The sequence below is a fragment of the Salvia splendens genome, chromosome 7, assembly GCF_004379255.2.
Source record: "Salvia splendens isolate huo1 chromosome 7, SspV2, whole genome shotgun sequence".
In the NCBI taxonomy this organism is placed as follows: Eukaryota; Viridiplantae; Streptophyta; class Magnoliopsida; order Lamiales; family Lamiaceae; genus Salvia; species Salvia splendens.
The window spans coordinates 17,928,734-17,941,825 of NC_056038.1; the positions used below are offsets into that span (position 1 = coordinate 17,928,734).

General features: G+C 39.6%; 1 protein-coding gene across 1 annotated transcript; it reads right to left on the reverse strand.

Annotated features, from left to right (window-relative positions):
• Positions 1-1,077: 1,077 nt before the first annotated feature.
• LOC121811499 lies at positions 1,078-10,760 on the reverse strand. The gene is made up of 2 exons (XM_042212372.1): positions 9,758-10,760; positions 1,078-1,195 (listed from the first exon to the last, which is right to left on the reverse strand). The coding sequence occupies exons 1-2, from the start codon at positions 10,256-10,258 to the stop codon at positions 1,148-1,150; spliced, it is 549 nt and encodes a 182-aa protein (XP_042068306.1). The 5' UTR covers positions 10,259-10,760; the 3' UTR covers positions 1,078-1,147.
• Positions 10,761-13,092: the final 2,332 nt, after the last annotated feature.

Consider the following 13,092-nt stretch of genomic DNA (forward strand, 5'->3'; position numbering starts at 1 on the left):
CTTGCTCTTCTCGAGCCTACAAAATAATATTTGTATTGTAAATACAAAATAAAATTATGAACAATAATGAAATGTAATTCAAAATTAATGAAATTAGTAGATAATAAATATTAACCTGCCACTCATCCATGTTCATTTGAGAAATTTCATCAATAACGGATCTCCGAGATGGCCTCTTGGCCTTTCCCTTTCCCTTATCAACACGACCTTCTCGGGATGAAGACATATTGGAATGGTATGTAGAAATGTAGAAATATGGAATAATATATTTTTTTTTGTTTTAGTAATTGAGAAAGAAAGACAACTTATAGAACTACGGGAACAAGTATAACTGTATAAGTGTATAACAATGCGTAATAAGAGTAGCAATTGCGTAATTAAATGGAAGCACAATAGCACAAATGAGAAATTGGAGACAAAGAGAGAGAATTGAGAGATTGAAGAGAGAAACTCTTATTAACACAAGAGTGGGGTGAATGTAAATGAGGATAGAGGGGGGTATTTATAGAAAAAAATGAGGGGGAAAATGGAAGAATTCGAATTTGAAATTTAAAAAAAAAAAAAAAAATTTGAATTTTCACAAAACCGGCGGTTTTGGCGGAAAACCGCCGGAACCGGCGGAACCGCCGGTTTCCGGGCCAAAACCGCCGGTTTCCGAAATAAAACCGCCGGTTCGGTCAACGAACCGTCTGCAAAAGCTGCTCCATTGTCGCCTCGTGATCCGCGCCGCCTCGAAAGTCACTAAACCGGCGGTTAACCGCCGGTTTTTTCCGGTTAACCGCCGGTTAACCGCCGAAAAAACCGGCGGTTTCGACCGTTTTTCAGCGCCGGAACCGGCCCTCATCCACCTGCCTCGATTTCAGCGCCGGAACCGGCGGTTCCACGGTTAACCGCCGGTTCCGAACCGTCCCGAACCGCCGGTTCGGTGACGGTTCCGGTTCGAAATATCTTGAACCTGAACCGGACCGCGAACCGAATTGCGCCGGTTCCGGTTCGGGAATATTGCGCCGGTTCCGGTTCCGGTTCCGGAACCGCCGGTTCCGGTTCGGCGGTTAACCGCCGGAACCGGAACCGGTGGGCATGTCTAAGGCCAGCCGTAAAAGCCGGCCAGTTAAAGAAAGAGAATATACGTGGCAGGTTACAGCCTTTACAATTCAGCCACGTGTCTTGGTAAGGTAGAGACACCACCAACATTCTGCAACAAAGTTTACGGCTGATTATCCTTTCCAATGCTTATAAAGTCATCACAATTTGACCTTCTAGTCAAACATTCAGATTTCATAATAGACAAATTAAAATTCACTAAAAACTAATCACTGAAAAAAACAAAGTTAGAGGAATCTAGGTCATCCCCAACTATTTACACCAAACCCAAACACATTTTTCCAATTTATCACATCAAATAATAATTCTACTCAAATCATTTACATCAAACTCAAACTCATTTTTCCAGTTTATCACATCAAACAGTAATTCTACTCAAATCATTTACACCAAACTCAAAATTCAAAAGAATATTTCATATTCACCTACATTTTTTACTTTTTCAATCTTAACTACGTATTTATTTTAATTACACATTCACTCCACAACACTTTGTCAATAATTTTCAAATATAATTAAATAATTTGATACAATTATTTATAATATATATATATATATATATATTATGCATTCAATAAAAAAAATTAATACTAGACATTATTACATTTATACATATAATAATTAATTAGCCTATCTCTGATTCTCAAATCCAAAAATAAATACTAAACGTAATATTTAATTGAGAAAATCGGGTTTATAGGCTACTTTGCCTTTAAAATAACGTAAATGTATCCATTTTGTTTTCTCTTCCATAAATGGGAAAAACGCCACCTGCGTTGGCGGGTCTATAAGTAAAGACGCCAGCATAGTTGGCGTTTTATAATGTCCTCGTATTTTACTTGTATTTTCTCCAAATACAGTTTAAATAAAACACGCCAACTGGGTTGGCGTGTATAATTAAAAAACGCCTTAAGGGTTGGCGTGTTTAGGAAATTAGAAACGCCGAAGGGAATTGCGTCTTTAGGTAAATACGCCATCACGGTTGGCGTGTTATAATAGAAAAACGCCAACATGAGTGGCGTGTTTATATAGAATGATATAGCAGCCTCATCCAAATCGCGAAAAAACTCACACCACACACTTCGCGAAAAACTCATCCAAAGCAGCGCCCCTCGTCGCGATTTCGCCCTCCTCTCCGTGATTTCGTCCTCCATTCATCAATCGGTGCTAGTTTTCCCCAAATTCGTATATTTTTTTCGGTTAGTATGCTTATCTTTTACATTATTAGAGTAATTGTCGGATAGTTAGCTAGGGTTTGTAATGGGTTGTGAATTGAGTTGAAATTGATGTTGCATTGTTTGGGTTTAAGTGAATTTGTGTATTGTTGAGATAGTTGAGATATTGGTGTTTAGCTAGAGTATAAATTTGATTATAAACCTAAACCCTAGGGTTGTTATAGCTTAAAAAGTGGGCAAACTGATTTGGTTTATGTGGGTTTTGGTTTATTTGGGTTTTATTTGGCTTATAAACCTAAACCCTAGTGACAAATTATTGATGTATATTGTTTAGTTTGAATTGTTAATTTTGTGTGTGTGAATTGTGTTATGATTTTGAATGTGCAATGTTGTGTAGGTGAAGTTGTGTATTGTGAATTATTTGACATTGGTGTTCCATTTTGTGATATTGGATTAAATTGTTTCTAATTATTGAAATTGTTTAGGTTTGTTTATTGTTTAATTTGGATTATGAATGTTGTGTAGGTAATTTATCGCATCATCTTTAACTTCTCGTCTCGGCTCTTATGCGGTCCTGCGGATCCTTCTGTATTGTATTTTCAGAGACAACACGTCTCTAATAACATATGGGCAGGAGTTCCATCCGAAGATGTACGCTACCGACGATATGAAGGAATCATTTGGGATGTTCCCATACATCCCCATGTTTTGGCAGTAGTGGACCAGATGGGGTTCGGTGGTATATTAAGGTGTTGTCAACCAAAGGACATTGACCACCATCTTATCACCGCATTGATTGAACGTTGGAGGCTAGAGACTCACACGTTTCACTTTCTAGTCGGTGAAGCGACTGTGACATTGGAAGACGTGGAGGTCTTATGGGGCCTCAAAGTTGACGGAGAGGCTGTGACAGGTTACATCCCCACGAAGGATGTGGGATATTGGAAGGACGTGTGTTTGGATTTTCTAGGATTTGTGCAGACGCAGCTGAGTTGAAAGAAATGGTTTGGAAGCAGACAAGCTTATCAAATCAATTGAGGATTGAGCTGAATGATGAGCACGATCACAACATATATGCTCAACGGGCTCGTATCTATTGTCTGCTATTACTTGGTGGGCTGATGATCACGAACACCTCCGGAAATAAAATTCCGTTCTTCTACCTGCAATTTTTCATGGATATAGAACAGTGTTCTAACTATAGCTGGGGTGGTGCGATGCTTGCTTGCTTGTACCACAATTTGTGTGAAGCTGCCGTTGCTAAGAGGACCGATGTCGGTGGAGCTTTAACTTTGTTACAGCTGTGGGCTTGGGAGAAAATCTCAAATATTAGACCGAGGATGTTAAATCCCGTGCTTATAGACTACGCACCATGTGCAAGCGCGTAAGTTGTTCACTAATTCAGTTTTTATGCTTAATGTTCTTCAATTTTCATGTTATTCGCTCATAATTTAAATTTTTTAGATGGAATGGTCCGGCGTCATATGTAAAAGCACCCGGGCATTGTATTGAAAATTTCCGAGATCAGTTCTCCATGATGCACGCCAACCAGATAATTCATATACCTATAAATTATTTTTTGTTTGTTGTTTTTGATTGAAATTATTTTGAATAAATTTTTTTCACATGTAGTTTATTTGGAGGCCTTATCTCCAGCGGAACTTGCCGGAATGTTGTGTTGCTGGTCGTCCTATATGGAAGTCGATAACAACTCTTATTTTCTGGAATCTGGTTGAGCCACACCTGCCACAACAAGTGTTGCGACAATTTGGGATTGTCCAACCGTATGTCCCGCTCGTCCACCGCTTCTACGGTTCTGATTTTACGAAATAGGATCGCCGTGGAAAATCTGGTCGGAATTGGGCTGAGTGGCATGCCCATCATATACAGGAGTGGGACAATAGCCACGACTTGGTGTGGACTGATGTGGAGTACACTATGGAGCTTGTTGCAACCGATGAATATATGAATTGGTTTCGCCAAATAACTGTGGTGTATTTAACCAAACCTGGTGTGCATCCTGAAGAGGGCTTCCACGAAACGGCATATTCTCATAACTTCGCGGTAAATTGCAAAAACTAGTAATTATTTAAATTCATATTATGATATGTAATTAACTTTGAAAATTGTAGGTGGAGACGCTTCACAACATACGCCACTTTCTAAGTGGCCAAGATATGACAGAACATCCGGCTTTGGAAACCATTTCGAGGATGGTTGACGATGGATTGCAGATATCCGGGGAGGCTGAGGTGATGGACTACCGTCCTTCCCAGCGCTCTACAATGGAGATGGACGTACCCGTGAGGCAAAAGGGAAAACGACGAACCAAGAAGAAAACTGCCTGCGGAGAGTCGTCATCTCAGGTCGTATATTCCTCCGATGACGATTTTGTGGATCCACCTCCACCTAGATCTGCAGTTCGAGGCCGTCATTCTGTCAGCCACACCGGTGGTACAGGAGAAGATATTGGCCTCAGTGATATCCACGCTTCTCCACCGCGGTCGTCTGTGCGAGATGATTTTTTTGGCGTGGATCTAGAGAACGATGTTGTTGAAGATACTCCTCCCTCTAGGATCCCTAGATCTACATCTAGAATTGGGAAGGGGATACGGAGCCTTTTTATGCGGAAACGTCGAGACGAATAAACTAAATTCCAACTATTTGTATTTGATGATGCAATTGATATTCGTGTTATATTGGTAATTTGATACATCCTCTTTTTATACTTATTTATATTGATAATTTGATACACCCTCGTGTTGTACTTATTTATATGGATGAAAAAATGGAAGCTTGCAATTTCATGCAACCATTCTTATGAAAGTCGTCAGTCCCATTGGCGTGTTATAGTGTGTCACAAACACGCCAGTCCCATTGGCGTGTTACTCTTGGGAATAATTTCGTCCACTTTTTTCACGACGGAGGGCAACATTCTGTATTTAAACGCCAGTCTGCTTGGCGTTTTAGAAAACACGCCAACAAGGTTAGCGTTTTTATTTAAAACGCCAGTCCCACTGGCGTGTTACACTTTGAATAATGTTGGTCAATTTTTTCTACTGCAACGTTCTGTAATGACTCGCCAACCTATTTGGCGTTTCTACAAAACACGCGCAACTAGGCTAGCGTTTTTATGAAAGACGCCAGTCCCATTGCCGTGTTACACTTGGATTAATTTTTGGTCAATTTTTTCTATGACGGATTGCAATGTTCTGTAATGACTCGCCAACCTAGTTGGCGTTTTATACTTCAGGTAGGTGCAAATCATAATGAACAATTTGGATTCCAGTGAGTTCACCCGACCGGGTGTTTGATAATCCAAAAACACCCGGTCGGGTGAACTCACTTATTTATAATTTTACTCACCCGATCTACCATCACAATAAAATACATGCGAATAGTACGTAATACATAAGTCCAAATACAACTCAATACATAAGTCCAAATATTACTCAATACATAATTCCAAATATTACACAATGCATAAGTCCAAACATTCAAGAAGTGGGGCAATTGCGCCTGTCATGACCTGGTTGACGGTAATGTTTACAACGGCGTCGGGCTCGTGGCTGGTCAGCTTCACGGACATCCATCTGATTAAGAATCCTACTTGTACGGTATCGACCGCGACTTCGAGGCATTAGCTGAGTTCGTGAACACTGCAAAGTCCATTCAGGCACGTCCCAATAATCTTGGTGTCTGAGTGGATTGAACACCGTAAAATATTGGTGTACCCAAACACTTGTGTGGTATACGGGGTCAACAAGCAACAACATGTTGTCGTTTCTAAACCGCGCAACTGCCGCTGCATGTGAACATTGAAGTCTCCACATCTGCCACTTTTGGCATTTGCAGTTCGACTCCAAGTACTTTACCTTCCACTTATTACCACCCTTTCCACCAATTCGACGTTTTGTTCGAACCACATAAAGCCCTGCAATTGTGTTTGGTACTCTCACATTATGTAATTGACCTTTTACATCGTTTTTGCACACCTTTTCATGCACCCACGGGGTAAGTGGTGTGGCACACTGTGTTGATGCAATTGACCGGTCATTGAACCATTCTATTGTCCTCCAAAATATCATATCAATAGAAGATTTAATTGGGAGTTGTCTTGCACCTCTCAACACATTGTTGTAAGATTCCACCATATTAGTGGTCACTTCACCTCATCTTTTGTGTTTGTCATACGCCAAATTCCATTTTTCTAACTCCACGGCATCAAGGTACTGCAAAGCCTCGTTGTTGATGTCTCGAAGTAAACGACGTCTGTTCTTAAACTTGCGCATTTTGGTAGCAATACCTATTTTCCAAACAAGTCTTTTGACCATGATACCTTTGTGATTCTGCAGCACATTCTTTCTAACATGTACCAAGCAAAATCTGTGATGACCGACATTGGGTTCTTCTTTCCATATGGGAGAATTCATTGCATCTTTGATTCCCACATGCCTATCAGATATTACACATATTTCATGCTTGGCTACATGAAGTCTAATACGTTCCATAAACCAATTCCAACTTTCTATGGTTTCCTCATCAACAATGGCATATGCAACAGGCAAACATTTCTTATTAGCATCAAATCCAACGACAATAAGAATTTTACCTTGACATCGTCCACGTAGATGAGTTCCATCAACCGTTAAAACTGGTTTGCATAGTTGAAAAGCCTCCACAGCTGGACCAAAAGCCCAAAATACGTACTTGAAAACCTTGTTCATACTGTTGCTTAATCTGTAATCATGCAACCATTCGACAATTATGCCAGGATTTTGTCTTTGCAACTCATTCAAATAAGCAGGTAAAACTTTGAAATTCCACTCCTACGAACCATACACAAGCTCAATAGCTGTCCTCCGAGCATACCATGCTTTCTTATACCTAACTTTCACATGAAATCTATTTTCAATATCCGCCACAATTGCTTTTACCTTGTAGCAAGGATCGTTTTCTATCTGATGTCGAACACTCAATGCTATCATACCCGACGGAAGATTAGCGTGCCCATTATAATTACGGTCCCCCATGCAAGTATGAGCAGTGCTAAACACTCTAATTTGCCAGTGTTCATCATGCTTTCTCAATGTTGCTCGGCACTCCCATAAACATTTCGGTAATGAGGTATCCTTCGGATTTCCTTGTGGCCACTTACAAACTGCATGCCATCTCTTTCCTTTACTTTCAGCAACTGTATATTGTCGGATTTTTTCCAAATGCCAAAAAGTCACAGTTGACTTCAATTCCAAATTCGTTCTACATTTAGTATGCAAACCGACATTGCTCGGATCTTTTTCACTCCAATAATGCCCATTGGGATCAGCAGGCTCAAAGTTTTTTGGATCAAAACTATCATATGGACCTGGTAAGGTGCAAAAATAGTTCATACCAGGCTGTGGGAACTGTGGAACTACTCTTCCTCGTACTGCTCTTCCTCCAACTGTTGTTTCTTCAACCATTGTTTCTTCAGCTGCTGTTTCTCCAACTGGAATGGATGGTCTTGAAGCAACAAATTGTTTATCATCCGACGGATCACCATCTGAGTCTGTACTATCCGGGTCGACATCTTCAGAATCATAAGGTGATTGTGGATCAAGAAAGTCGGCTTTATCATGACCTATTATGTCCTCAACCACATCACAATGGTCATTGTCCCCTAAATGCACGCCTCCAAAATCAAAATCTTGTGTTGCAGCGAAACATGGTTCTTGGCCTCTCGTAGACGTACCAACATCATAACTTATGAGATGATGACTATTTTGTTGAGTAATTGCCGAATACTCAACATATAATTCAATTTGACCTCCTGTAGCCATACTCTCACTAAACATTAGTGGCATGCATACTTCTTCTAGTAGCATACCTATAAATGTGACTGAAGATCCATAGAATATATTACGTCTCCATACTATTTGAAATTTGTTTTCAAATATGCTTATCCTCATCCTTTCACAAATTGTTTTCACAAGCTTATCGTAGACTAACATAATGAATCCTTTTGCAAAAGGAGGATCATATGAAATAACTGGTCCGGAAATTATCTTTCCACCCTAATATAAATTGACACACACGTCATACTATCTGCAATAATGTAAAACACAAATAAATATGTTTTATTTTCACATTCATAATAATGTAGAGTGAGCCAAAAATTGGTCAAAATATTTCTATTAAGTACACGTCAATATATACTATCATAACAATTTATCAAATATTGGTAAAAAATTAGACTACAATATATTCTATCATAACAATCCATCAAATAATTATATAAATTACACTACAATATATACTAGCATAACAATCAATCAAATATTGGTAGACTAATGTTTGGAAGAATGAGACAAAAATTAAACATACTAACCTAATAGGAAGACTAATGTTTGGAAGAATGAGCCAAAATCGAAATCTCCACGTTCAAATCCACTACCGGGTCGACCCGAGCAAAGGTTTCCTTAACGAGTTTTCGCCTTGGGGAAGGTTTTTCGCATTTGGGGGAGGGAAAATGATTAGGGGTTCGCGCTTATGGGAGAGTTCTCATTGATAACTGGTTCCAGCCAAACACGCCGAAGGGGTAGCCGTGTTTATGGTTGAGACGCCAACTCCATAGGCCTCTTTGGGTATAAACACACCTACATGTGTGGCGTTTTTAGGCATAAAACACGCAGATGGCTGTGGCGTTTTTTACGTAACACGCCAACCCCGTCGGCGTTTTTTTTATGTAAAACGCCAACCATGTCGGCGTTTTTAACCTACCTGTATTTCCATAAAATACGACGACATACGGTTCAACATTGTAAAACGCCAGTACGGGTGGCGTTTTCACTTAAAAACACGCCAATCCGGGTGGCGTTTTCACTTAAAAACACGCCAATGTGGGTGGCGTTTTTCCCATGTATGGAAGAGATAACAAAATGGGTACACTTACGTTATTTTAAACGTAAAGCACCCTATAAACCCGATTTTCTCTATTTAATTGGAGGTGGTTTAATTAGCCCATGCCATTAAATATATTTTTAAACCTAATTTTTTCTCTCTCTCCCACCGCCACTATCTTCTTCTTCCCCTTCTCTGATTTTTCGTTCTCCTCACTGCATCTCAAAATTTCCTTCACAACTTCTTCAACCATCTACAACTCTTCATAGCCGTTGCTTCCATTCGAAATTACAAAGGATGAGGGAGCCAAGTGCAATTTTGCAGGAACTTCAAAAAGTGAAATGCAGTAGCTACAGTGCTACTGCATCTTTGGCGTATCACTGTTCAAAAATGAAAAAAAGGACGATTTGGGATGCGATTTGCAGTATGGTAGGAGGTGTTTTCAACGGCAAATTTGGGTTTCTGGGATTGGTTGGAGAGGCCCTTAGTTACAGGAAGTACGTAACAAAATTGTTCCAATTCTAGTTGTAGACACATGTCATCCAGAACGCCTGGTGTCACAATATTTGTAAAATAAATTAAATTAGTAAAAACCGGACCTGGTGAAAACCCGGTTCGAGGGTGAGGCCGACTCCGAGTTCGCCGATGCAGGCCCAAACCCGCTGATCCGACCCGTAGATGTAGTGGTGGCGGTTGAGGCATCCGTCCATAGCCGCGGCGAGCTCCGCCGCGAGCGGGTAGCTCACGGCGAAACCCCCGCCGCCGAACGCCATGCCGTACGCATGCATCACATCCTGCTCTACGCTCTCGGAGTTTCCGCCCACGTACACTATCCGCAGGTGATTGTGCCTCCCCAGCACCGCCGCCAGATTCTCCGGGAAGAACACTGTGTCGTCGTCCCCCATCACGAACCACCTCACCCCAGGCAACCCAACCCGGAACAGATCCGACCCGACCCGTGCTATCCTCACCGCCGCCTCCGACCCCGCCGTCCGCCGGAACCGCCGCCACTCCGACGAGACCAGGGTGCTCAATTCCGTGTTGGGTCGACCCGGACCCGCTCGGGTCCTTCTCCAGAAAGACGTATCCGCGCGTGGCATCGGCTTCCCACCAGAGGTCGGAGTAGCGCGCGCGGCTCGGCCAGGTGGCGGTGGAGCCGCCGATGCCGAAGGCGAGGTGGCTGACGTTGGTGGGGGAATTGTCGGAGTCGAAGAGGGCCGTGTCGGGTCGGTCGGGTTCGGGCCAGGTGAAGAAATCGGGTTGGGTCGGGCTGTAGATGGCGGAGAATGCGGCGAGGGAGATGGAGAGGATTACGATTGTGGCCATCGCCGGCTTCAAGGATGTGGTGAGAGCGTCGCGGGTCTTGTCTTTGGGTATGATGAGTGTCAGAGCTTTAAACGGGTCCTGACCCGGATTATTCGACTCCGGGAAAGACATCTCTTGAATTGGAAAAACACTCGACAAAAAAACAGAGTGATTTATTGCATTTGGCGAGGTCGGTTTTGTGTGGATTTTCACATGGGGTGTTTAATAGTACTATGTATTTAGAGAGAGAGAGGGAGTGAGAGAAATGGTGTTTGGCAGGACCTCACTGCGATTAGGAGTAGTGGTCTAGTGGAGTTGACGCATTTAAGCAAGATTAACGTATCTCATCCTCGTATCACTTTCTTATCGACTTCATTATCATTTCTTATTCTTCTAAACAAGAATCTAGTCTCTTTTTTTTTTTCAAAATTCTTGAAATTTAGCAAATTAATTGCTATACTTAATACCTATGGATAGATATTTCGAAACAAAAACTTGACTATGCCGATTCGACTTAAACTATTTTTCGAGAAACACTAGACCATAGTCAATCATATTGCAAAATCTTTCTCATTTTAGGTTTATTAACAACATATATCTGTTTTAGATTTACAACATAATAAACCTAAATTACTATTCAGAATTTGTGAATATAAAAAAGTTGCAAAATCTTTCTCATTTTAGGTTTATTAACAACATATATCTGTTTTAGATTTACAACATAATAAACCTAAATTACTATTCAGAATTTGTGAATATAAAAAAGTAAGTGGATCTAAAAATATTCTTTTATATTTGTGTTTGGTATAAATTATTGAAGTAAGATAATTATTGATACTCCAAAATTCAAAATAAAGTAAGAAAATAGTTACAATGAAAATTTTAAAGTCCATTACATTTTTGGTTTTAATAAAGAGTTTTTATTTTTGGGTTTACGGTAACATACCCAAATAATTTTTTTAGATTTTGTGAGTATAAGAATTGAGTGGATAAAAATAGTACCGTATTCTTTTTAATGTGATAAATATTTTGAGTAAAATTATTTACAATTACATTAAAGTGGTTTTGAGTTTGGTATAAATAATTTCAAATGCTCTAAAATCACTACTTTTTTCATATAATATTTACACTAAAATAGATTTGGTTTAAGTAACTAGTTGGAAATGCATGCTCTTAGTCTGTAATTATAAAAATCACATGATTAAAATTTCATTAAATTGGATCTAACTTGACAAAATTTAAGTTGACGCGACAATCAAAAGATGTGCTCCATCCGTCCACGAATACATAAAATGGGAGTTTTGTTCCAAATTTGGACCAATATTAATTACAATTATATTAAAAGATTCAGAGTTTATTTTTGAGTTATTTCTAAAATATATAATGTTTTATTTGTATTCTGTCTATAAAATGATTGATGGATTATGAGATTCAAATTTGACATCGTGGGTCCTGGATTATAAGAAATGAATTCCGATGTGTGTGTATTACGAACCGAAGATTTAAAAGTATTTAGGTATGATTCATATTCTTTTAGATAATAATAGTGGATCGCTAAAAGTAATGGTGGCATATGGTTTAACTTATCTCATTTGAATACATCAAAGTATTACATAGATTTTACTTTTTCATAATTAAATCGTAAAAGATATATTGAAGATGCATGATACGTGGATGGTTTAAATGGTTTTGAATTAAATAGTAAAAGACCCATTAATGATTATTCATGGAATTGTTCAATTGGTTTACAAGGAACTATTCAGTAGTCAAAACTTAACTTTCTCAAATTTAATTGAGATATAAGTGCCCTTGAAACATCCAATTGAACGTGTTGTTAGAGCATCTCTAATGATAATAGGCAACCATAGGCTAGCCACAAACTCCGTCTGCTACATTATCAGCACTAAAAACTCTCCATGCCACATTATCAGGATAAGTAACTGGACAAGCAATAGGCTAGCAACAATAAACAAAATTATAAAAAACAAATAATTAACAATCACACAAAATACGAAATTAAATTTAAAACACAGATACGGGAAAATTCAATAATAATAGTGAAATTAAAAAAATTACATTAATTAAAAAAATTACATTAATTTTAAAAAAAACCCTCTCCATTTTGCTTTATTGCTCTTGTACAGAAATTAAGTGAGAGAGAAAACTCGTTAAAACAAGCGGTGCGAATGAAAATGACGTGCAAATAGCGTATATATAGTGTTTCGAAAAAAAAAGTGTTGGCCGATCGCTCGCCGATCGCCCACCTACAATGGCGGCCAGCCGATCGGTCAGCGCTCAAAAATCGGCGTGCGCTCACTGAAATTCTCGCCGTTTTTCCGCTCGCCGCCTACAATGGTTCGGCTAGCAGACCGGCCAGCGCCGGGAATCGGCTAGCCGGTCCGCTAGCCTCAATTGGAGATACTCTTAGGGCTCTTTAATTACTTTCACCTATTTGGTTGACAAAAATATCAAAGTTGTCTAAATATCTGCCATATAGATTTCTTGCTTAACTTTTCCGTTTCTCAAGAACCTTAATGCCAAATAAATAAATAAAAAACTAGCAGTTAGTATAGTAAACACATGAAGAAAATAAATAAATAAAATTTAAATGCTCCTTCCATCGTTTCGT

Coding starts and splice junctions, on each gene's coding strand:
- LOC121811499 (XM_042212372.1), bottom strand. CDS start 10,258: ATGCCACGCGCGGATACGTCTTTCTGGAGAAGGACCCGAGCGGGTCCG. Junction 1,196..9,757: donor TCGAACCGGGTTTTCACCAG/GTCCGGTTTTTA, acceptor ACTTTGTTGCAG/AATGTTGGTGGTGTCTCTAC.